We start from the raw sequence: 22,582 nt of genomic DNA, 5'->3' as shown, positions 1-22,582 counted from the left end.
ACATACATATTTGTTCTATGAATATGCTTCTCTCAGTTTTGACATGATATGTAGAGAATTCATCGAATCAATTACTGAAAATCTGGAAGAAACATTAATAACAATATTAAAAAGATAGAAGATAGCTGGCTATATACCATTGCAGCCATATTTATGTTTTTTTTTCTAATCAAAAACAAGCAAAACCTACATAAATGTTCAACATTTTTTAATATAGCTGTACTTGTAATATCAGGTTCAAAGAGCTATTCAGCTGATGCTTAGATCTCCAGGTTGAGGGATTGATTTTGAAACATCTTTTGTGCTAACATCTAAATGCAGACTTGGGCAAAATTTGTTTGGTCTGCCACACAGTCAGGCACAGGAAAATAAGTGTAGCTCTTTGTATGCAAACACTGATAGCGACACAGCAATGTATGCCATTCAGTTAGTTCTCTTTTCAAAAACCTCCATACTCTGCGACGGAAGGCCAAGCAGTAGGCCTATTCATTAGTCCCCTGCTTTGTTATGTGTTTGCTCGGTACTGTATGGGGATAATGTCCTTCAAAAAATTATTTTCCATGGGCAAACGTGTTTTTCTTCTATTTAATTTATCAGTCAGTGGGAAAAGAAGTTGCCCAGATTCCAGCGATCAACAAACTATTCACAGTTTTTTGAGTAAGCACCATAAAAACAAACTTTAAGCTGTTGACTTGCAGTGATAGCATTGCGTTATATATTTACAGCTTTTATAGCTTTTTGAATTGGTGCTTTGTCTGTTTGTATATCTGATGTTCTGAATTTATGTTATAGAACTTAAAGTATGAAGCCACTCATCACCACTTCATTCATCACAATTAGCTTGTTTTTATGTGGCCTCGAGTCAGCACATTTTAAGATATAAATGTAAAATATACCAAAAAAATTAGATATAATTTGATGTGGAAGTTCATCCCAATAGAAAATCATGAGGTTTAATAAATTATACTTTAATGCAAAATTTTCACATCAAATGCTTCGAAGCATTCCCAGTGCAACGTTGCAGCGCATTTCCACCAGTCAGGTGATGCTGTGCAGCAGCTTGTTAGAGATCTACAGTATGTCTATCTATGTTTTATCTACATACATCAGATGACCTCTAGTAATGTGATATATAAATAGAATATTCATCCTTCAATCCATCAATGTATTCACTCATTAGTCCACAAAAGTCATATACATCATGTTAAGAAGGACAATGTGGATTTTCTGTCTTTGAAAATATGGCGTTGCAGAGTTTTCTTCATCGCCATGGAATTAGCATGGAGGGAAGTCAGCATTAGGCAAGGCAGCTGGTGAATCCGCTGGATTTAACAAATTCAGCCTCAGGTACCTCACTGAAAAGGAGAAATTCATGAGGCTCTGTACCTGTAAGGGGCATGTCATGTTAGTGCATAGAAAATAATGAGGTTTCCTTCAAGTACTTTCATGTAGTGAAACACTGATTACCAGTATTGGACAATTTACTTAAAAATGTAATAAATTACTCAATATATAAATATAAATATACTGTAGTTGAATCATATCTTATCTGTTGTATTTAACATGTGAAATAGAAAACAAGGCATCATCACTTACTAAGCAGCCAGCCTGTGGTTTGGAGATATCTGCTACTTGTTTTAAACTGCACGCGCATGGCCAGTGCATATATATGGTCATGTGATATGCATTTTCAGGTGTGTCAGTATGGATGCATATTAGTTCTGATACAGAGCTACAACACTCGTCTGGACGGAGAAGATTTTTGTTTTAAAGCGCTGTTTTAAGATGAAGACGTATTAGTGTGGATGTAGCCTTACTTACTTACTTATTTACTTATTGTCCAACTCGTCCACAGAGTGTTACAGTATGTATTTCAGTGGTGGTACAGGTACAATGTCAGGTATTAGCAAAGGCAGTAAAGTGGGTCCTTGGAAAAAATGTTGATGGTGTGTGTATCAATAGTATTTCTAGTATTTTTCAGTAAAAAAAAGATGTAACAGGACTACAAACCGTAGTTTAGTCTGTTAGCATTTGCAAATTTAACCTTAAAACAAAATACAGTTGAAGCTGATGGTAATGTATTTAGGTTTCCAGGTACTCGATCATAAACCAAAGAATTAGACGTATAAAAAATTTGATGATAATGCTAGATGAAAAGTTAAGAGATCAGCTGGGGGTCATATTACAGTTCATCATTCATCCAACGGACTGGTTGTCAAGACATAATTTACTCAAAACCACAAATGGCAACTTCATGGTGGCACTAGAGGAAAAATCTATGGTCACCACAGTAATTAGTACACCTTCTAGGAACCATGAATATCCGTACCAAATTTTGTGGAAATCCATCCAATAGTTGTTGAGATACTTCAGTTTGGAGCAAAGCTTTGGACCAGCTGACCTGGGAGCCTCACCAGCATTGGCCGTAGAATAAGTTAAGCAAGGCAGCTGGTGAAGGCAAAGTTTCTTAGCATGAAAAATACTCACCTTGAACTTTCAAAAACAGCCAAAGAGAAACATGGCTGATTTGTGTTTTATTCAGTCCCAGAATGTCTGGTATCTTCAATGGCATCTTGTGTTCCTTTCCACTGCCGCAGTATTTAATCCAGCAGATATGAACCTTCAGACACGAATCACTATCTAATTTGTTGCATAAAGGCTGAGGATTAATATATAAAAGAATGCGGGCTATTAAAATTATTAATGATTCCATCTATGAAACGAGTCACATTTAAATGGGTAAGTTAATGTTTCATTTCCCTCAATGCTTTTTTCAAAACAGGTTATTAGCTTTGTCCTTTGTTTTCCATAAAAGACGCCTTGTTAACCTTGTCGCCTGGTTCCAGTGGTGTAAGTGAGCAATGCTGCAAATGTTGACAAGCAAATTTTAGGGTAACCGAGTGAAAAAATGTTTCATTCCAAAATGAGGAATCCACCTTTTGAAGTCAAAGTTATTATTAACTTTGTTGAATGTGAATGAAGTTATTACTAATTTCTGACCCATTGCTTACATTTTCAAGGATGTAATTAAGTGTTTGTTTGTTTTTTAAAATACTGAACAATGTTTTGTGTAGCATGAAAAACTGATATATATAACTGATGTTTCATGATTTATGAAGTCCTACAAGAGTAATTTCACACAGCTCCAAAATAAAATACTGCATACCTTTAGTAATATTCAGCAATAACTAATAGCTTTTTACCATATATCATAGTAGATATTTCATAGTAGAATTTTCAAAATGTGAACATCTGAAACTGCATTTGTCCCCCATAAATAACATATAAATAACACATCAACATTAGTAAGATTCTTCATCTGGACTCATCCAAGCATGTGAACAAGCTGCTTTCACAGTGAAGAAGATATGAAATAGCTTCTTAAATAAAATGACAGAGAAATAGAAAAATTCCAAACATGAAGTTATCCTTTTAAAACTTGACTATAAGATGAAAAATGTTATCTTTTTTATCATTTTGTCAGCAACTCAAAAGTCAGATATGATAAGAGGAAAAAACAAGTATACTTAAACAGAGTGAGCAGGAATATCCTTTAAAGTATTTTGTAAAGTTTTTTTTTTTTTTTAAAAAAAGCTTGCAAACTCAATAGAGAGAAAATCATATTAATGCAACTTAAATATAACAGTATGTATGTCAAAAATGCTAATAAACCTAAATGCAAAATCAAAACTATGTTGGCTGGCAGAGCTGTCACCTTCCTTACTCAGCCCTCACTCTCCCTACTGTAACTGTCTCCCAGGCAACTCACCTCCTCTGCATCATGCGTGATACATATTCATATAAACTCACTTCATCACCACAGTTTACTTTGTTACCACCAAAACTGCTGGACTGCTGTTGGCCTCATGCTGGTTGTCACAGCTGTTCTGGTTGTATTTCATATTGCTGTTGTATTGTGCATTATTGCTGAAGGCAGTATTGTAACCCTGACTATTATTGCACCCCTTCACTGCTGCTGTCTTATCTTTTTTTAACCTACTGTGTGCAATAATAAAGTATCTGTACATCCCTCTCACACTATAACATTTTGTATTGTTTTTTTATTATATTTTATTGTATTATTATCATTGATAATAACGTTTATTGAAGTGTTTGAGTAAGTAGTTTTGCATCTGGCGTGACTGTACTACAAGTGGTGATTGTTGCTTGACAAGACAAGAAGATATAATACGCCCTCTGAGCAGTGCTACATCTTCGGGGTTGACTGGAGGCTACAGTGAGACGCTATTGGAAAGTGAGGAGACGGGCCGGGGCTAGCTGGAGCTTTCCACCACTGGAGACAACTCTTGGTGAGTAAAGGAATGAAGTTTGATGCTGAACTCACGTTTCTTCTCTTCAGTAAGGAAAGCTGTGTGGTCTGATAAATTGCCTCAAATGATGTCACTTGAGGCAGCATCAGTTGGGGCAGAAGACTATAAATTTAGAAATAAAAGAAATCTGGGGGTGTGGAGTTAGAAAGAAGTGAGTTTACCAGACCTCTGTAGCCTGCTCCTTATATCTGCTTGGAGCTAGCAGTTTGAGGCTACATTAGCGGCTGCTAGTGTAACACACCCGAATCTCTCACTGAACTGTCAGCAGTTGGGATGCATTATGGGAAAGGCAGGTTTTGATGAAGAAAAATATGTGAGGAATGGAAAAGATTATATCTGTGGTTTTGCTGCATCGGTTTAGATCCGTTTATTTTCAAACAGTCCATCATGAGTCAGACAATGTTTAAAAAAGTGCAATGAAAAATCATACTGCAGAATATTATCAAACTATATTTAAGTTTGAGAGCTTGTCAGAGCTGAAGGCGTAAATATGTTGATAACCAAAGTATCAGTAAAATGTTCCCTGACAACGTATCTGTTTTATTCATAAATATCCAGCATTATCAAATGTTTTTATAGTTATGTTTAGGCACTCACAGCACTTGATTTGGTAAAGATCGTATAGTCTGGTTTTATACTGAAAGAGTTTACAGTAACTTCAGACACAACATGTTGCTTTAGTGCTTTTGTTGCCTTAATGTAACCGCAGACGGGGCTGTAGACGCGAACCCTGTTCTCTGATGTCTCGGTCTGGGCTTTGTATGCCCACCATCTACCTCAGCCGTGTCCTTGCAAAATCATTGCTGTTAATAAATGTGTGGCTTCATTCATTCACAAAAAATGTTTTATCTGAACAGCCAATTTCCTATAGATCGTGTTTCCTGTTGCACTTCATTTGAATGTAAACATGATTTCTAGGAGACAGAGTTGGCTGGAAGATGTTGTGAACATGTTTCTGGGTCTGTGATAGCCCTAAACATGAGAAAGCATGAGGCTGCCAGATGAAATCATGGTTGGTTAACTGCAGATGAGTGTGAGTGATGCTCTTTAATGGCTTCCCTGCTCAGTGGCCCAGAGAATACACACTGAATATACAAGTGCGACACAGAACGAGAACCTTTTAAAGCATGCAATATTTGCATTAGATATTAGAATTTTTTAGAATTGTCACATCTCAGCTGCAGGCAAATCATGGTCTGGACTTAAGTGCATCTTGAAAAGGTGCATTTCAATGTGACATAAAATACTGTTTCTTTCTATTGTGCTGTCAAATATTAAAAAGAAGTCAAAATGATAAATTACATGTGCTTTTACTTTGCTAAAGCACTAAAGCTGTAAGCATTCACAGCCATACCTCTGCCCAAAGCTAAAAACTACAAAAAGCGGTTCACAAAGGCGACATTTTTACTTTTATAATGTACAGTTTAATCATTGTTACAGCTCCAAGAGAGAAGAAAGAAACACCTCGATGTCTTGGCCAGTGGACCTTGATCTTCTGTTTCCTCTTGTTGTTCTTTTTTACTTCAAATGTTGTGTGGTTGTACTTGTGAGGCAGTTTGAAGCTTTCTGGAAGTTACCATGCCTGACAGTATAGGGCTGGCAGATTGAGCGAAGGGCAACACGGTCAATCAAAAGCCACCTTTCCTCTCTCAGCCCTTGCTTTGGGGTCTTCCTGACGGTAATTCTCTGATTTGACTTTGATGTGCCAATTTGTGCCTGATGAATAATTGTCTGGTTTGCTGATAACTTGTGGGAGTCAAGTGTATTCTGGTGGCACTCAATGCAAATGGGAGATATTTGGGTCCTTCAAATCACGACAGTAGCCCCTCTACATTTGCCTCCCCGTTCCGTGAGTAAACTGACCAATTAGCTGTGTTTGAAGAAGCCATTTTTGATTAGAGCAATCAGTAAACAGCAAGGCCTCTCCATGATTGTCCCCCTGATTAGATGAGTTGTCACTTGAGAAGTTGTTGGAGAGTTTAATTTATGGCCTTATATCGCTGGAAAGTATGGTAATTACCTAATCCATTCTCCACAGTTCAGCAGTTGGATTCAAATTCATCCATACCGTCAATGCTGACGACCTCATTTTTCCCCCTAAAGTTTCTAAGCGATCTCTAAATCAGCTGAATCAAGCATATAAGAGCATTTAGGCTGCAGGTGGACAGCACTGATGTGAGCGGTAATGACACCCAGATGAGGAAGAAAAAAAAAGACTCTACAAACAGCAAATTGATTAAAAATTCAACAATATGTTTTCTAACAGATGGTTTGGTTTATTTCACTTACAGCACAACAGCGTGGAAATATTTACAGTTGTATGTATGTACACCCTGTCGGCTCTGTCTCCTGCAAGTGGCTCATTGCTCATGAATAATCTGCATATGGAAACACATCTTATTATTCACACCCATCCTGGAGTGTCTGCATTAGATACTAATTAACATTATAGACTGGTTAATGGCTAAAAGACTGCAATAAGTGATAAATTACTATACTTCTCATGCAACAAAATTGCCGGTTCATGTTAGAGATTAAATCTAATTTTAAATACAATGCGCATGCAACTTTTCACTGATCCAGTAAACATAGAAATAAGCATTCAGACTAATGCAATAGCAAGACAAGTATTTTTTTCAGCAGTGTTATCATGTAGGTGGAATGGCAGCAGAATTTGAAAAAAACGTATAAAAGTATGAGAGATGTATGATCTAGTTGAAGATGAAAGAAAAAGTTCCTTCACGCAATTTTCATGACAAATTCCTCATTTATTGAGCACATAGTTCAGGTTACGGCCTGTACTGTTTGCTAGAGCTTGAATCTACATCAAGTCAGTATGAAAAGGGACTTTCATTACCGTACAAAGACTTCTCCTGTAAAGAAATAGTTTTTCATTTGTTCACAATATAGAATATATACGCACCATGATGTGTTTAAAAAAGACTGGGAATAATCATTTGAGCATAGTTCTGTAGAAAATCTGCTCAAATAACTTCTTAAGATAGTAGAGATCCTGGGGTCAAGGCTATAAAGGCAGGGGAGGAGATTAGGCCGAAGACATTATTACCAACAGAACCATCCAGAACTTATAGACTTTAATATATGCGGCATATAAATGTAAAGAAGCAGCACTTGACTATTCATTTCCTGTCATTTTATTCATAGTCTGCAATTTAAACTTGTTTTCCTCCGTTTTCATTTCTCCAATGACTTTGATATGGCGAATGATGAAAGAGAGTTAACACACTATCGCTGACATTTACACAATGATTTGAATCACTTGCTGGAGAGGTGAGGAAGTCGCCCATGCTACAGATTGAAGCTTTACCTTAATGTTTCATTCAGTGACATCATACAGTGTTGTCAAGGGCACACCTATAGCCCACTGCAGATTGCTGCGTATTGACCACCAAATCCCCAAATGATGCCTTAATCAATACAGCAGATGGGGTAAGTAGACAGGGGAAGGGTGTGTGTGTGACACAAAGCCAGGATTAGGCCTGATTAGGGCAGTTTTAACATGTCCTGCTGATTAGGGGCCAGTGAATCTGACCGCTAATTAGCTGTGAAGTGTGGCTGGCCGCACAGACAGGACAGCAGTGGGAGGAGGGGTTGGCAGCCCAAACTCATCCCCTCCCTCTCACATGCCTCCCTCCTTCGCTTGTCCACTCACCACCCCCACAAAAGGGTCTGGGGGCTCTTTGATTGGGTGTACTGCATTGTGGAGTGGGGAGCTGAAAAAGAGTCCCATTTCCCTTTTGCTGTGCCACTACCCCCTGCAGGGGGGAGTCAATGTACCCTTTCTGTGCCTTCGTATGACCAGCTGGCTACAGCGGGGCAAATAAACACTCCAGATCCACTGGCCAGTATGACTCCCATCTGAAACAGAGCCTTTGTCCCATGTGGATTGTGCTCTAATTGGTGTCCCTGAGACAAAATCTCAGTGTGATTGTTATTTGCACTGATGAGGTTTTAACAGACAGATAATACACAGAAGATACAAGTAAATAATAGACTAATGTTAGCCTGCTGGAAGAATAGAGGGAGTTTTTTCAGAAGTGAAAACTGCAGATGCAGATGGATGGAAATCACAAAAATCCAAACTTTTCATCGGTTTAAATAATTCAGAAGCTAAACTTATATATAGATAAATACATCACTTTATTATTTAAGTTTGTTCTATTGAACATATTTGTGCTAACACAGTACCTCACTTTGTTGCCAAAGATATTATACATCCCAATCTCACCAGAAATGTAAGAAATGCCACATTTTGACCTATACTATACAAAAACTGTGGACTTTGTAGACTCAACCTGGGCTGACCTTTGTATCAGTGGTTTATAGATGACTTTCACTTTCCTCCGAAGAAAAAAAAAGAGAATAATTAGAATTGTCAGAAAAAAATTATAAAAGTTTTATACTGAAGTAATACACTTAATATTTCATCTTATTAAGTCAGTTATTCACTCTGTATTTCATGACCCTATCAGGGGGGCTTAACCCACAGGTTGGGAACCATTGCTTTTGACCAAAGTGGAAACATCATCAGAAACTTCATCATAATTACATTATTATACATTACCATATCCCCCACCCCCTTAAAAAAAACAACAATAAAACAAAACAAAAAACAAAAAAATGAACCACACTTGCACACTTGAAACATTCCAAAAAAATGATTTCCTCATCTTTTGTAGCATGCACATTTATCATGTACAAACTGTAGTTAATTGCATGTCACTTATATCTATATAAGATCTATATAAGTCATTTGTGTATTTGAAGAATTTGAAGGGAATTCAGTCGTGCCCCCACATTTCCCTTCCCTGCCTCCACCCCGGGTGCCCTGACCACAGCAGCTCAAGAGGAATAGAGGAGAGAGTAAAGGAACATGGGATTTGGGGCGTAATCCTGTTTGTGCTCGGGGTCACATGCTCTACAGAGTTGAGATTGTCAGCTACAGTCTGGAAGTTTATTCGAGGGACAAACAGCAGTCTAATTGTAATTCCCTCTGGAGAGCAGTCAGTGTCTCCTGCTGAATGCTGGAGAGGAGACAGGTTGCTGCAAGATGATAATTGAAAAGAAAGTGGGTGGTCCTATTTGGCCCCCGTGGCCCTCTGGGACAGTTATATTGAGACTCCTGCGTGTTTTTGAGGGGGCAGATTACTGAATGTTATATTTGAAGAAACGATTATGTCCTTCTGAGCTTAATTTGACAGACGTAGCTATTGAGTGGTGGCTGTGTCTGTTGTCTTTTGCCATTCATGTCGACGTTTTGTGCGTCTGTGTGCGTTTATATGTGTGTGTGTGTTTGACTGCTTGCTGTTGGATCATTGCCCCCCATTAACTAGTTCTGAGAGCATTTTTCAGTTGTTTCTTTTTTTTTTTACAAACATGTTTAAAGCGTTGTCCTTGAATTTTCCAGATAATTTTTTTTCTTGTACAATTTCTGACTCCCTTGTGTATTTGTGTGTTATTTCTTTGCAGCATGCACAGCTATTTATCTGAAATTAAAAGGGCATGACTTTATATCCAAATAAAATTGCTATACACTCAGATTCAATTGTGACAATAAAAAGAAATGAAAAAAATAAAAATAAATAAAAGAAAGTCACACTCACACACAGACAACTATGTCCTAGCCAACACACACTGATCTTATCCATTGCGCACTTTCATTGAACTGCTTTCCAGCCCTGGCCCTATTAACCAGTAATCCGCAGACTGGCAGCTGGCCATTACCGTGGCAACAGTGAGTTGGGAGAAAACTGCTTGCATGGTTCAAAAGTAAAGAGGAGTGTTGTGAAGGACAGAGATGAACTCTTTTGTCCTGTAAATGTGTCTTTTTCATATTTCTGAATATAAAAATTCCATTTCTTACTTATTTTCACTTCACCTCTTTACATATTTGGAGGTGACGATTAAATGTCTTTTATGCTCCTTTGATTTTCTTTTTTGTTATTTCGGCCAGATTGAAACCCATTCCAAGGATGGAGTATGATTATATCATGTGTAGCCTTGCTGATATAACAGACAAACAGACAGGAGTATTCTGAATGGCTCACAGATCTCTTGTAGAGAAGCTTGTCCTTCATGAAAAATGTTGGTCACTGATGTATATGCTGTAGCCATTTCAGTGTGTGACTTAAGTCTCTGTCCCATTTTACTTCACAATTTTTAATGGCAGACGTCTAAGGACAGATTTACAAACTCTGTGGAATAGCATTCATTTTACAGAACTGTCCCTTTATTTTCTGTAATTACCCTCATAAAAACACATTCAATTTCTTGTGGTAATAATGCATTTAAGTTGATCCTATTATTATAACTTAATCTCACCAAATGCAAAATAGTTTAAGTTTTTACTCTTCTGTACCGAAGCTGTGGCTTGTTGCATTTTAGGGACACTTGATACATTTTCAGCCTTTTGTCAATAATTGAAGAATTAGGAAATGAGAAATGTAAAAATGTGAGGATGTTTCATTCTGACTTAAACTAAAGGAAGAAAAAAGTACACAAATGGATTGATTATAATGTATCCAAATGTCACAGGCTTGCACATGTGTCATAAAGCTGTTGCACACTACAACAGATCCTTCTCCAACCACTCCTGTCTTGGAGTCTAAAAACAGGGGCACCTCGGTTGGGGCTGCAGGGCTGTAATAGATTTTAGAATTAGCTAAACTAATTTTCTTAAAAGAAGAGTTTGTGGGACTTAATGAGGCATAACTAATGGAGGTCCCACAATCATCAGTGCCATGCTGGAAGCACTGTGGCAGGACAGAGCAGCCATTGATTCTTGCTTCAAACCTCTTGAGTTCCTAATCAGCTTCTTTGGTTGTGCGTTTCAGGCCTGACAAACCTATTGTTGGCCTGTGTCACTGGAGGTCAGTAGTTATTAGTGGCAACTGAAAACAGTTTCTCTAACTACTTATGAGCGAATTGAATAACATGCATAGGGGGACTTGGAGGGGGGATTACTGGCAGCGCAGCGAGTCCGGCTGGCGCAAGAGAGAATGTGACATGGTTTTCTAATAAGGGATGCTGCCCCCCCCCACCACCACCACCGCTGCCACCACACACGTACACACACACACACACACACACACCTAACCTGGTCCTTCATCCTTCACCCACCCCACCCCCCCACCCCCTTCTAGCTGTCTAGTACAGACAGTTGTGAATAGTCTTCAAAAAGGTTACTTTGGCCCTGCAATGTCTCATATTGCTAAAGTGGTATTCATAGTAAGAGATGGAGTTTTTTAGTAAAAGTCCTAGAAAAGCATACAACGTGTGTGTCTGTGAGTGTGTGTGTGTGTGTGTGTGTGTGTGTGTGTGTGTATTTGATTTTATGTTATCATCAAACCAGAGCCAACGGTAAAAATATGGCTTCATGTATTTAATTTCATGGAAATCTATTAGAGTGAGAATTGCTTTCAGAGTCCTATGACCTTCTTGAATTTTTTTTTTTCTCTCTGTAGGAAGATGATTATTTGAAGGCTGTTTTTTGCATTTGAAAATGAGTGGAATTAGGGAACTTTTTGCTTCCTAGGGCAAAGACTTGCAGACTTGCAGTGACTCATTCTGTGGAAGGCAAACAAAATGCAGCGGGCACAGGTTCATCATAGAAAAGAGAAAGATTGCCTCTCCTTGGCAGAGCACAAGGGCAATACACTAATTAAAATCTCACTCTGTGTCTTAGAACTTGCCAGTTGAATGCATTCATCCGCACAGTGAAATGAAAAGCAGACCCCTCCTCTGCTAATCATTTCACATGGAGCAAGATTTGTGGACTATTTCTGGGGGAAGAAGGGGAGAGGAGGTGGTGGGACTTGTGGGAGTAAACTTTGGATATTACTACTGACTTAATATCTATTAATATTGTCTACCTATGATATGAAATGTATGCGGTTTTCATGCAAAATGACATAGATAAAACAAAATCTTCTCTGTGAAGTGTAGCCACACTTTACCTGTCTGTCTTAAGGACAAATCTTACTCATCCACTACATTCCACTCAGACACTAAACCAGACTCCGCTTTTAGCTCTGTGCTTTAATAGCTTTTTTCTTTTAGTTAAGACCAACAACATGAAACGGCTTCCCTTGCTATTGTACCAGCAAAACACTGAACTGTGTATGATGAGGGTTATATGTTTGGCCTGTGTTTCTGTGTAAACTATGCAGCCAATAATGTTAAGCCCTTGCCAATTAGCGCTCTCTAGGTTGCTAGGTCGCCATGGTCAATTGAGGAACACATCAATAGGACTTGAAAAGGTTTCTCTGCGATCAGACCTTCTGACATATTAAGTAGAATAATGGGGAGGAAGGGAGTTGTGGGGGGAGGGGGTATGCAGAGGCTGAAGCAAGGCTTCCTTCTATATTCACATTATGCAGTGCAACCTGCAATTACCTGAGAAGAATGACCGAAAAAATTCTTTACTTCACTAAAATAGTATATCCTCTGCTTTGTGCTCTATGCTAATAGTACATATGACATTTAGGTAGTGATAGACTCCTTTCTCGCTTTGATAAAAATATCTGCTTAGTGTAATAGAAGCAACTTTATATTGTGTATAACTTATTCCGTTGCTTTGTTTGCTTATGTGAGTTTATGTGCATCTGTATATATATATATATATATGTGTGTGTATGCACGTACACATGTGTGTGTGGGTGTGGATGTTGTTAACACAGGCGACCTTTAAGCTGGTTCTGCAACTACACACATGGAAGTAACACCACACAGTAGCGGCTGCAGCCTCAAAACTTTCCAGACAGAAATGATGATGCCAGCACCAATTACAGTACCCAGGCTGTCTCATATGTCCTTACAAAGAGAGGTACCCCCCAATAAACTGAGGGAAGCAACAGGCACAATAGCCAGTGATTACCAAGCATAGCCTATTAGTGCGCCATAACTATGGCTATTGAAAAGAGAAAAGAATGGCTTCACCTCCACTTTCATTTCATGTGGTCCACCTTCAAAAGCTTTGTTGACAGCTCATTCATGCCCTCAATTTAGAGACAAAATCTATCAGAAACATCTTGCAGCATCAAAGTGTATATTGTGGAATGCATTTCTCTTTTTAATGCTCTTATCAAACTCTCTTCTGATGGAGTTGTCGTGCTCAATTCCAAATGTCAGGTGCATATTGGCTCTGATGCTTCCTTCGAGTGTAGGGATGATAGCACATATACATACAGCTGCCAGGTATGTGAAGGGGTTTGAAATGGAGGCTCTCCAAGGTCTCCATTGAGACACACTGATAGCCATCATCATCATCACAGGGTGTCATCAGCAAGGGGATTGAGAAGTAATTTCCAAACATGTTTAAATGACCACAGGAAATGAAATGTTAGATCCTATTATCAGCCGCTGCTGGTGTAAAAAAGGTTTTTGGAGGACAGAAGCAAAGGGGAAGCGTCACTGATGCTAAGTGATGACCTTAAACACTTTGGAGTTTGTTTGCACAAATCGTTCATCTTCTAAAGAGATTGATCAGAATGAGGCTTTTCTGTCTGTCTGTGTGTGAGTGCATACAGTGTGTGTGTGTGTGCGTGCGTGTGTGTGTGTGTGTGTGTGTGTGTGTGTGTGTGTGTGTGTGTGAAAAAGAAATTGTGACTATGTGCTGCTGGGTATTTGGAACATGTACAGGGCCTTTAAATGCATCCTAAAAAAAATGTGGATATCAGTGCTATTTGAAATCAAAATAGCATAAATACATAAAAACTATTTTTGTCAACTTTTTTGGATATCTTTAAATTTGTTGTCATTATGTTTGAGATACATTTTGGCAAAATACGATTGGGTCAGAAATTATAACAAGAAAAACGTTTTTAAAAAAAAGAAAAGAGATTTAACCATGTAGTCCTGAAACATTTTTGAGGAATCTGACAGAGTGGAATTAATTTAGATAATAATAGAATATTCTCATTTTAATTTCGCCAACAGTGTGCTAATCCTAAATATGAGTGCCCTTAAAAAAAGTCCCTGACTGCCATGGAGCTTCATTTACGCTCATGTTCGGTTTTAGTCAAAAGCGAGAAATTTAAATTTAAAGGTTGCAAATTATTTAAAATTGAAATGTAAATTAAAAGTCATATTTTTTAATTATTTGTATTTTATTTTAAAGTGATGTTAGAAACCTTTGATTTGATAAATGTGTAATATAGCAAAACGTCCGAGGCCTGTGGATAATAATAATAATAATAATAATAATAATAATAATAATAATAATATACCCCGTAATTAGAGATAATTTTACCTTGGTGCAGCATAATAATAATAATAATAGTAATAATAATAATAATAATAATAATGATGATGATGTGAGGCACGTATCCATTCCTTTAGTTAATATAGTCCTTCCTATTAAACTAATTGGTTGTAATTGTGTATTTTATGGAGTCTCGCATTCACAATAAAATTGACCAATTACACTACGGCAAAACGAGGGTCTGGGCCTATTGAACAGAGTAAGATCAATACGTTTAAAGAGTTAGTTAAAACAGGAAATATATTCTTGTATAATAATTAATGTAAATATTGAACTCGCTGGGAAAGTGTTAGTGATTTTAAAAAGAGTGATTTCCAGGTCTTAGATTCTTGCAGACATCCTCCATGAAAGGCAGCCCTCCAAAATGTCACCTGAACAATGCTGGCTCCCTCATCGACCTCAATTTGGTCTCAATCACAACATAATGAAAATGCACTCCAAAACAGATCCCTTTTAAAAAATTACTTCTTCAGGAATAGCTCTCACACGTCAAGTTATTTATTGTTAACGTTCACTTGGTTTTGAAACATATACAGCAGCCATCACGCATTTGTTCCTTTTTAACTTACAAAAGAATAAAGAAAACATAAAAGTGGACGCAATAACGATTATTACACAGTTAAACGCATTCTTGTGTGTTAGCCAAATATACAAGTCCCTACTTTATTCAATAAGTCTAAATGAATACATTAGTTTACAATATTAATATGATAAAATACCAGGTTATCACCGCAAAGAAGGAGTGGTGGTTTAGTGTACTTCAAACCTGATCCCACCTTTCCCCCCAGTCCAAACTCAAGTGAAGCAGCATTCCTTTTGTTTCAACAACATAGACTACGTTTAAAACATCATGAGGAAGGTCCAAAACATGGATTACAAAAGGTCCAGAAACGACATAATTGCTTTCAAGGGCAGCCATTTCTGTAATGTTCAAAAATAGACTCTCCTCTCAGAGATGTCAAGAAAATGTGCCCTGATCAGCTGGTGCGCCTTGTCCCCTCCAGCACCAAAGGGCCCCCATTTTCAGCCTTCACACAACATATATATATATATATATATATATATATATATATATATATATATATATATTGCTCTTGCATGGGCTCATCCGCAGGTTCACATAGAAAAAGTGGAAAGTGACAGTACTGTATTAGGTCCTACCACGTTCTGCCGTAGAGGAGGTTTGAGCTGACCATGTTACTGGTGTAATCTACAGCTGATGTGTCTATCTGGGCCATGTTGAGCTGGCTGTGCAGTGAGGGGGGGCTGGGCGACATCTCCTCCAGCTCCAAAGCGTTCACCTGCTGCTGGCTTTGATGCTGGGTGAGGCTGCTGGTCGAGGATGCGAGCACGACTCCTGCTCCGTTCTGTTGTTGGCTTTGTTGTTGGCTCTGTTGTACCTGTTGCTGGTTCGGCGTCGGCGTGTTGGAGCCGTTCTGGCACGGTTTACCGTCCTTCACCAGAACTGGCACGGCTACGCGCCTCGGGGACTGCGCCTGCTGTTGGCACAGGTTACCGTCCTGTTGCTGCTGCTGCTGCAGCTGCTGCGCTGCCTTGTCCTTGGCCTGGCGCTTCATCTTGTACCGGTGATTCTGAAACCAGATCTTCACCTGAGTCGGCGTCAGGTGGATCATACTGGCCAGGTGCTCCCTCTCAGGCGCCGACAGGTATTTCTGCTGCTTAAACCTCCTCTCCAGCTCGTAGACCTGAGCCTGCGAGAACAGGACGCGCCGTTTCCTCCTCGGCGCAGCGTGGAGAGCTGGCATGGATTTGGTGGCGTCCGCCATTCCTGTGAGACTGCCCATGCCGGTCATGTTCATACCTGTGGAAGGTCCCATGAATCTAGAAACTTAAAAATATACATACATATACATGCGTTCAATAAACAGAAGAGGAGAACACTATTTCGCCTGAAGTAGTCTTTATGATTACTGGCTTTGATATGCGTTAATTATTAAGTTGGAAAAGCATCAGCTTTACACAAACATTGATGATAATAATAATAATAATAATAATAATAATAATAATAATAATAATAACAATAATAATAATAATAATAATAATAATAGTAATAGTATATTAATATTTAGAGCTTGCTTTTAAATGTTTACTCGTGCCAAAGGTAAAAAAAGTCGAGCCAGACTTGAAAGAATGATCTCCTTTTCAGTTTAACCGTCAGAAACAGTAATTTTAAATGAAAGATTTCCTAAAATAATGTTCACTATTCACATCAACTTTTTATCGTTAGTCCCCGAGTACAGATGAAATGTTTTTTTTAAAAGCGATACATATTTAGTCATGTGCGTTTCCCCCTGGCAGTCCTGAAATGTCAATTTAATTGAGTTATTTGCAAAGAAAAAAAAATGATCAAAGTGTGTATAAATAGAGGAGAGAACTTACTTGTGGAGTATCTGGGATCAGGGTTGGCGCTGTACCACCCTGTTGCTGCACTATTCCGCATGCTTTCCTGGTACGACGGGAGGTCTCCCATGTTGCCAATGCTTCCATTGCAGTATCCCCCCATTGCGCTGTGGGAGAACTGGGAGACGGTGTGCGGCATGTGGTAAGTGGTGGCCACGGTGGCGTTATGGCCCATGGAGTGTTGTTGCATGCCGGTCTGAGACACCTGAGGCTGTCGGTAGGCTCCCAGTGGAGAGGTTAGGTTTCCTGCGCCGTCCATGCCACTAAACTTCTTGTAGGTCTCCTCGATTGGACTCAAAATATCTGTCACTGAAAAAGGCGTTGTGTGCTTTGGGCTCAACGACATGATTCAGAAAGCAGGTAGATTTTTGTGTTTGAGCAGATCAACCGTGTTGTTGTATCGGCTCTCTCCTTGGTGGATGTCTACGTAAGAGAGTGCTTGTAGTGCGCCTGAGATCCTATTGATCGCCTTGGAGAAGGAGGCGAGCCCAGGGCGCTCTTAGCCCGGGTTTATTGGAGCCAGGAGCCAGGTTTACGACAAACACAGGGGGCGGAGCAAAACTCCTAAACCAGCAAACAATAGTCATTGACATTTTAGGGGGAATAGTTCATAAAAATACACTTTGCTTTATATGAAGTCGTAAACATGAATAAAACGACGCCGCATATTTATGATTCTGTCCTTTCTGACAACTATATACAGGTGAGAATCACCCATTATGTTCTGCACATCAGCTGATCTGACCACATATGACTATTTTGCGTCAGTAGGGAATTCCACTCTTTCTAGAAACTTTGAGAGCACTTTGAACAGACATAAGGGCCACCGAGTATCATCAAAGAGGCACAATGAAGTTGTATGACCAGCTTATTTATGCTTCTTAAGCATCATTTTGCCCCAGCAGAGAGGGACAAGACCAAATAAGCTCAAAATGACAAAATGCTGAAAGGGAACGGCAGTAGGGCTCCAACCTGTGAGTATTTCACTACCTAGCATTCATGATCAGCCAGAGAGGACATGTAGATTCTCTTTTCCAAGCAGCTGCAGTTTTCCTGATTTAATAGGGAAAGAGCAGAAAACTAATTTATGCTCACATTTCTTACAAGTTACATTTACGTTTCTTAGTTTTAATTCGACTTAATGCAGTTTGGAGACAATATTAAAACCTCAAGTCCTCAAAGTCCGGTCAACATGCATTAATGACACTTTGCAGTTTTGACCTGACACTGTAATCTCTGAGCAAACTGACTGGCGCCAGGGGAAGAATCAGAGGGAGACAGAGAGACAACAAGGGGGGGTCAAAAGAGAAAAGAGGTGCTACAAATCGCAATAATGAAAACCAGTTAATATGGCTTCCTATTATATCCTGACGTGTGACATTTATTGATCTACAACGCATGATTGAGTCTGTAGCTCATAACTACCGAAAAATAAAGATAATCTGACTGTTATGCTGTAAATAATCGATATGATGATGATGATGATGATGATGATGATGATGATGATGATGATGTTTGTTATGGCATGTTATGTTTTCCATCACCATCAACACCTCGCAGCAGACATCAGCAGGAGCAGGTGTGCTGCTCCGAGGTTATTTTCCAGACGTGAAATGCGTTCCCATCTTCCTTTACTGGAGGAAGGAAGCACTCGTCTGCATGAAGCCACTAATGTAATTTAGCATGGCACCGCAGCAAGTAGCTACCTACCTTAATTGAACAAATGAAGATGTGACATGGTCAGCCATCAATTATAGCGACATATCAAGAACACCAATCTCCGGTTAAGTTGATAGCCTGATTGTAATAAATCATTGTTCTTATGCATATTTCAGTAGTTCCAGAATTTTCCCCCCCACCTCCCCCACAACCCACCCACCCACCCTTCCTTCCTCAGATGCCCGGACTCCGCAGCGGATTTAAAGTGAAGTGGCTGGACTTTATTGTTGTTGTGGAAAACAAAACAGTACGTGCGTATTCCAAAGTCAGCTGGAGTTGTCTGAAAGACACTGAAGTAGAAGAAAAAACATGAGTCCTAAAAATTAAAAGCTGTTTGGCAAGAGGGTGTAAGAAGACGTAAACAAAAGTGAAAAATTATTTTAATTAAAGTATCAATGTTGAGCAAAATCAACTTATGTTTTTTTAAAAGTAAAGTAATATTTCCTACCTGAAAATATCCATATTCTTGCCCAGACTTCTGTGCGCCTTCTCCACTCTATTGGCAGCGGCAGCCTGGTGTCTTTTCAGGGCGAAGAGAAAGGTAGGCCTCGGCCCAGACCTCTAACATTATGTAAATGAGGCAAACCTCTCAACCTTGTGGATTACTGAGTCAGAGAGCAGGACCCTGGTCCACAGACCCTCCACATTAGGATCCCATAAAAATCTGGAGCTGGTTGGCTGCATGCGACGCTTATGAGAGCTCATATTGTCCACATTAATATAGTTGTCAATCTAAGTTAACTTTTACATCCATTGAATATGATGTGGCCATGGCAGCAGGAGCGGGATAAACGGACGCGCCAAGGAGCTAAGAAGAAAAAGAAGAAGAAGAAGAAGGCCCCTGCCGAGGTTGGTTCATAAATGAAGCTTTTACAGAGAAAATACATAAAATACAAAATCTTTTGCAGCAGTTTATGCTCATAATTATTGCACAGAGCTTGATGTTGTGTGTCTACAGGATAAAACAAGTGTGTGCGATGCATGGTGATAAATATGATACAACATATTAATACAAATTAGTCTACACTGACCACTGCCGCCCCAGGGAAGACATGTGGTAACTTGGTGGCAGCTTGGCGAAGAAAAATGTATTTAATTCTCAAAATTACGCACAGAAACGGTTCTAATTTGCGTTGTAACTGTTTTGACAGGTTTTTAAAATTCTGCTCTTTGAGTTTCTGCAGGCTGCTGAATACATCTGTTAAACTTTCTCCATAATTGACCTTGGAGAATATTTCAAAAAAAAAAAAACTTAATTGATAACATACAAACTGAAGTCTATTATAAAAGAATTAAGTTTCCCATTATACAAAATGGTGCGATCAGTGATTAAATGATACTGTAGAATTGTGTTCATGAAATTAGACTCAGATGCAGAATCGCTGTATCCAAATAAACAGTGCCTTGCATGTTTCCATGTTTTTATAATATAAGATACCTAAGCTTTCATCGGGCCATGTGTTGTTAACAAGCACATAATAACATGTTGATGTTGGTAGTTTATATCATACAAATAACCATCTCCCGATATCATCACCCCCCCTCAGCTCAGCTCAGCAGATGGAGCAAAGCGCCTGGTTACTGGAGTGCTTTTCTCCATCTCGTCGTTGCTAGTTCAATACCCTGAGAGATGTGGAGAGACGGCTGAAGGGCCAGGGTCCTGACCTGCAACCTCAGCCACACACCGGCCGAGCACAGAGTGCAAAGACGCGGGGATTTATTTAGTCTTCAAATCGCTAACTTAACTTTTAACTCCTTTTCTCTATAACGCGAGTGAAATTTAAACAGATTCCAAAAATGGTCCCTGTTTTCTCTTCGGTTTTCTCTTCACAGTTTGGATCATTTTGGGGGGAGGGGGGAGTGGGAAAAACCACTGTGCGAAATTAAAGATTAAATGATAAACGACAGTTTGCTGCTATCATAAAACTTTCTACTTGTAAGCGATGTGGTGACTCTATCCAGGTTAAATTGTGCGTGCGTAAATTACGCACGACCAGTGAACATGCTTTTTCCTTTGTCTCGGGCCTCTTAGTGCACTTGCTGGATTTCTGGGGATTTGTTATCAGAACACCAGCCTTACATTTCAAGAAGAAGATGCGTCTTGGTGATGGTTCTAAGGAAAGAGGTAGACAAACTTACAAAGTACAAATCTTGGTCTGATGTGCTCCGAAAATGTGTGATTACGCACCAAGCTGCTTCCTTTAAGCGTGGTTTTTATCTCTAAATATAAGGACGAGCATACATATATGATTCTGCTAGTTTAAGGTCTGGCAACAGAAAAAATAAAATATTTTTCATATACATTTTTTTCCTAAAATTAGGAATATGCGATTAATCGGTTTTGGACATTTTAGATGACAGCAAACATGTCTGTAGTTGTGTTTGTCTTTTCTTACAGTTTATTGAAATATTTATCTATATTTTATTGAGACAGTGGCGTCATTACGCACGAAATAATAATATGCCTTTTTAATGTTTAGTGGAGCAGGAAGGAAATCTCATTCTGAACTTTCACTGACAATGAAATCTTGCAGCACCAAAAATGAATTGTTTCTTCGCTCCAAACTTAGAATTCAAACCACATCTGTGCCGTGGTCGGCCCTGTGTCTGACTTGGTCAGGAAATTTGTGGAGGAAATCCCACACCTGCAGGCAGTGTAGTGCCATTTAGATCAAATACTTTCTCTCCTCTTAAATCGCCGAGCAGTGTGAGAGTAAAAAGCGGGCAGGTGCATATCTTTCAGCTGCACTACTTGAAACGGTGCGGTTCCTCAGCTAAGTAGGTTAAAGGTCCTCCCAAGTGGAGAAAGTATGTGACAGGCCTCTTGAAGACCGTATTCTTCTGCAGGAGTTTGCATTCATTCACAATTAATGTCGCTTGATGGACGAAATGATGCTAATAGGGCGCCAAAAAACAGAATATGGGCTTTTATGGGATGCTGACCATAATCTGACAGTTGGGGAAAATGGAGAGCAGAAGAATTCAAAATGCTGTAATAGGATTACAGCGTGGAAATTAATCTTAAAGTTTCACAGTATAATGTGCTGAAGTTCATTTGGTTTATTACTTCTACAGTTAAGGTTCTAATCAGACACTGGGAGCTGTGCAGGAGGCTGGGGTAAGCTTCACTGGCCATGTTGCACATATGCAGCAAATTTAATGTTTCCTCCTGGAAACAGTTTCACCGTGTAACACACAGACCATTTAATTACCTCAAGCAGCCACAGTCGCATTGTTAAACTGTGTTAAATTCCTGTCTCTGTCATCTCAAAGAAATAATGTTCTGTGAGTGTTGAAGCCACCAAACCAAGGCCATGAAACACCAAAAGAGAAAGATGGGCGAGAAAGGTGACAGTAAATAACTATTACAGAGCATGATCCCAAACTGTTGATAACAATAGCCGTCTGCTCTTTTTGAAACCAGTTATGTCATAAAAATATTTTATATTATACAACTTTTATGATATTACAGTACTTTGAAAACATGAGTCACCATTAAAAAACATTAAGAGTAGCTGAAATGTTTTGAACTTAAGACACCTTCGAACTTAAACTGTGTGGTCATATTGAGCTTATATTAAATGATGATGTGCACTCCAAATCTTTTATCCTTTCACCAGTGAGAGGATGCAGAAGTCACTTCCTTTTGTTTAACAAATCAGTAGAGCGTATGCAGACTGATCAGCTGCCTCTGAACCAATGCAAACAGAACTTCAACCTTGGACTTCAACCTGTGTTCTTTTCTAAAGTAAAATATTTTATATCACAAGGTACGGTCACTACACTTATGAAATTTCATTGTGTTGATCATGATGGCCATTTTCAATCA

General features: G+C 39.0%; 1 protein-coding gene across 2 annotated transcripts; it reads right to left on the bottom strand.

Moving 5' to 3' along the window:
* Positions 1-15,770: 15,770 nt before the first annotated feature.
* LOC111225997 (homeobox protein Nkx-2.4-like) lies at positions 15,771-17,380 on the bottom strand. Of its 2 annotated transcripts, XM_022751070.1 has the most exons (3): positions 17,014-17,380; positions 16,014-16,462; positions 15,771-15,932 (listed from the first exon to the last, which is right to left on the bottom strand). In XM_022751070.1, the coding sequence occupies exons 1-3, from the start codon at positions 17,378-17,380 to the stop codon at positions 15,771-15,773; spliced, it is 978 nt and encodes a 325-aa protein (XP_022606791.1). The 2 variants fall into 2 exon arrangements, with proteins under 2 accessions (XP_022606791.1, XP_022606790.1); XM_022751069.1 differs by having other exon boundaries at positions 15,771-16,462.
* Positions 17,381-22,582: the final 5,202 nt, after the last annotated feature.

Source organism: Seriola dumerili, unplaced genomic scaffold (genome assembly GCF_002260705.1).
Source record: "Seriola dumerili isolate Sdu_G_001 unplaced genomic scaffold, Sdu_1.0 BDQW01000149.1, whole genome shotgun sequence".
Classification (NCBI taxonomy): domain Eukaryota; kingdom Metazoa; phylum Chordata; class Actinopteri; order Carangiformes; family Carangidae; genus Seriola; species Seriola dumerili.
The sequence above is the reverse complement of the archived record's forward strand: the minus strand, read 5'-3'. Positions and strand labels throughout refer to the sequence as shown.

Bases quoted from the DNA above. Each gene is read 5' to 3' on its own strand.
- LOC111225997 (XM_022751069.1), bottom strand. From the start codon at position 17,380: ATGTCGTTGAGCCCAAAGCACACAACGCCTTTTTCAGTGACAGATATT. The intron at 16,463-17,013 runs GTAAGTTCTCTC...TATATTTTTAAG, and splicing joins TGATCCCAGATACTCCACAA to TTTCTAGATTCATGGGACCT.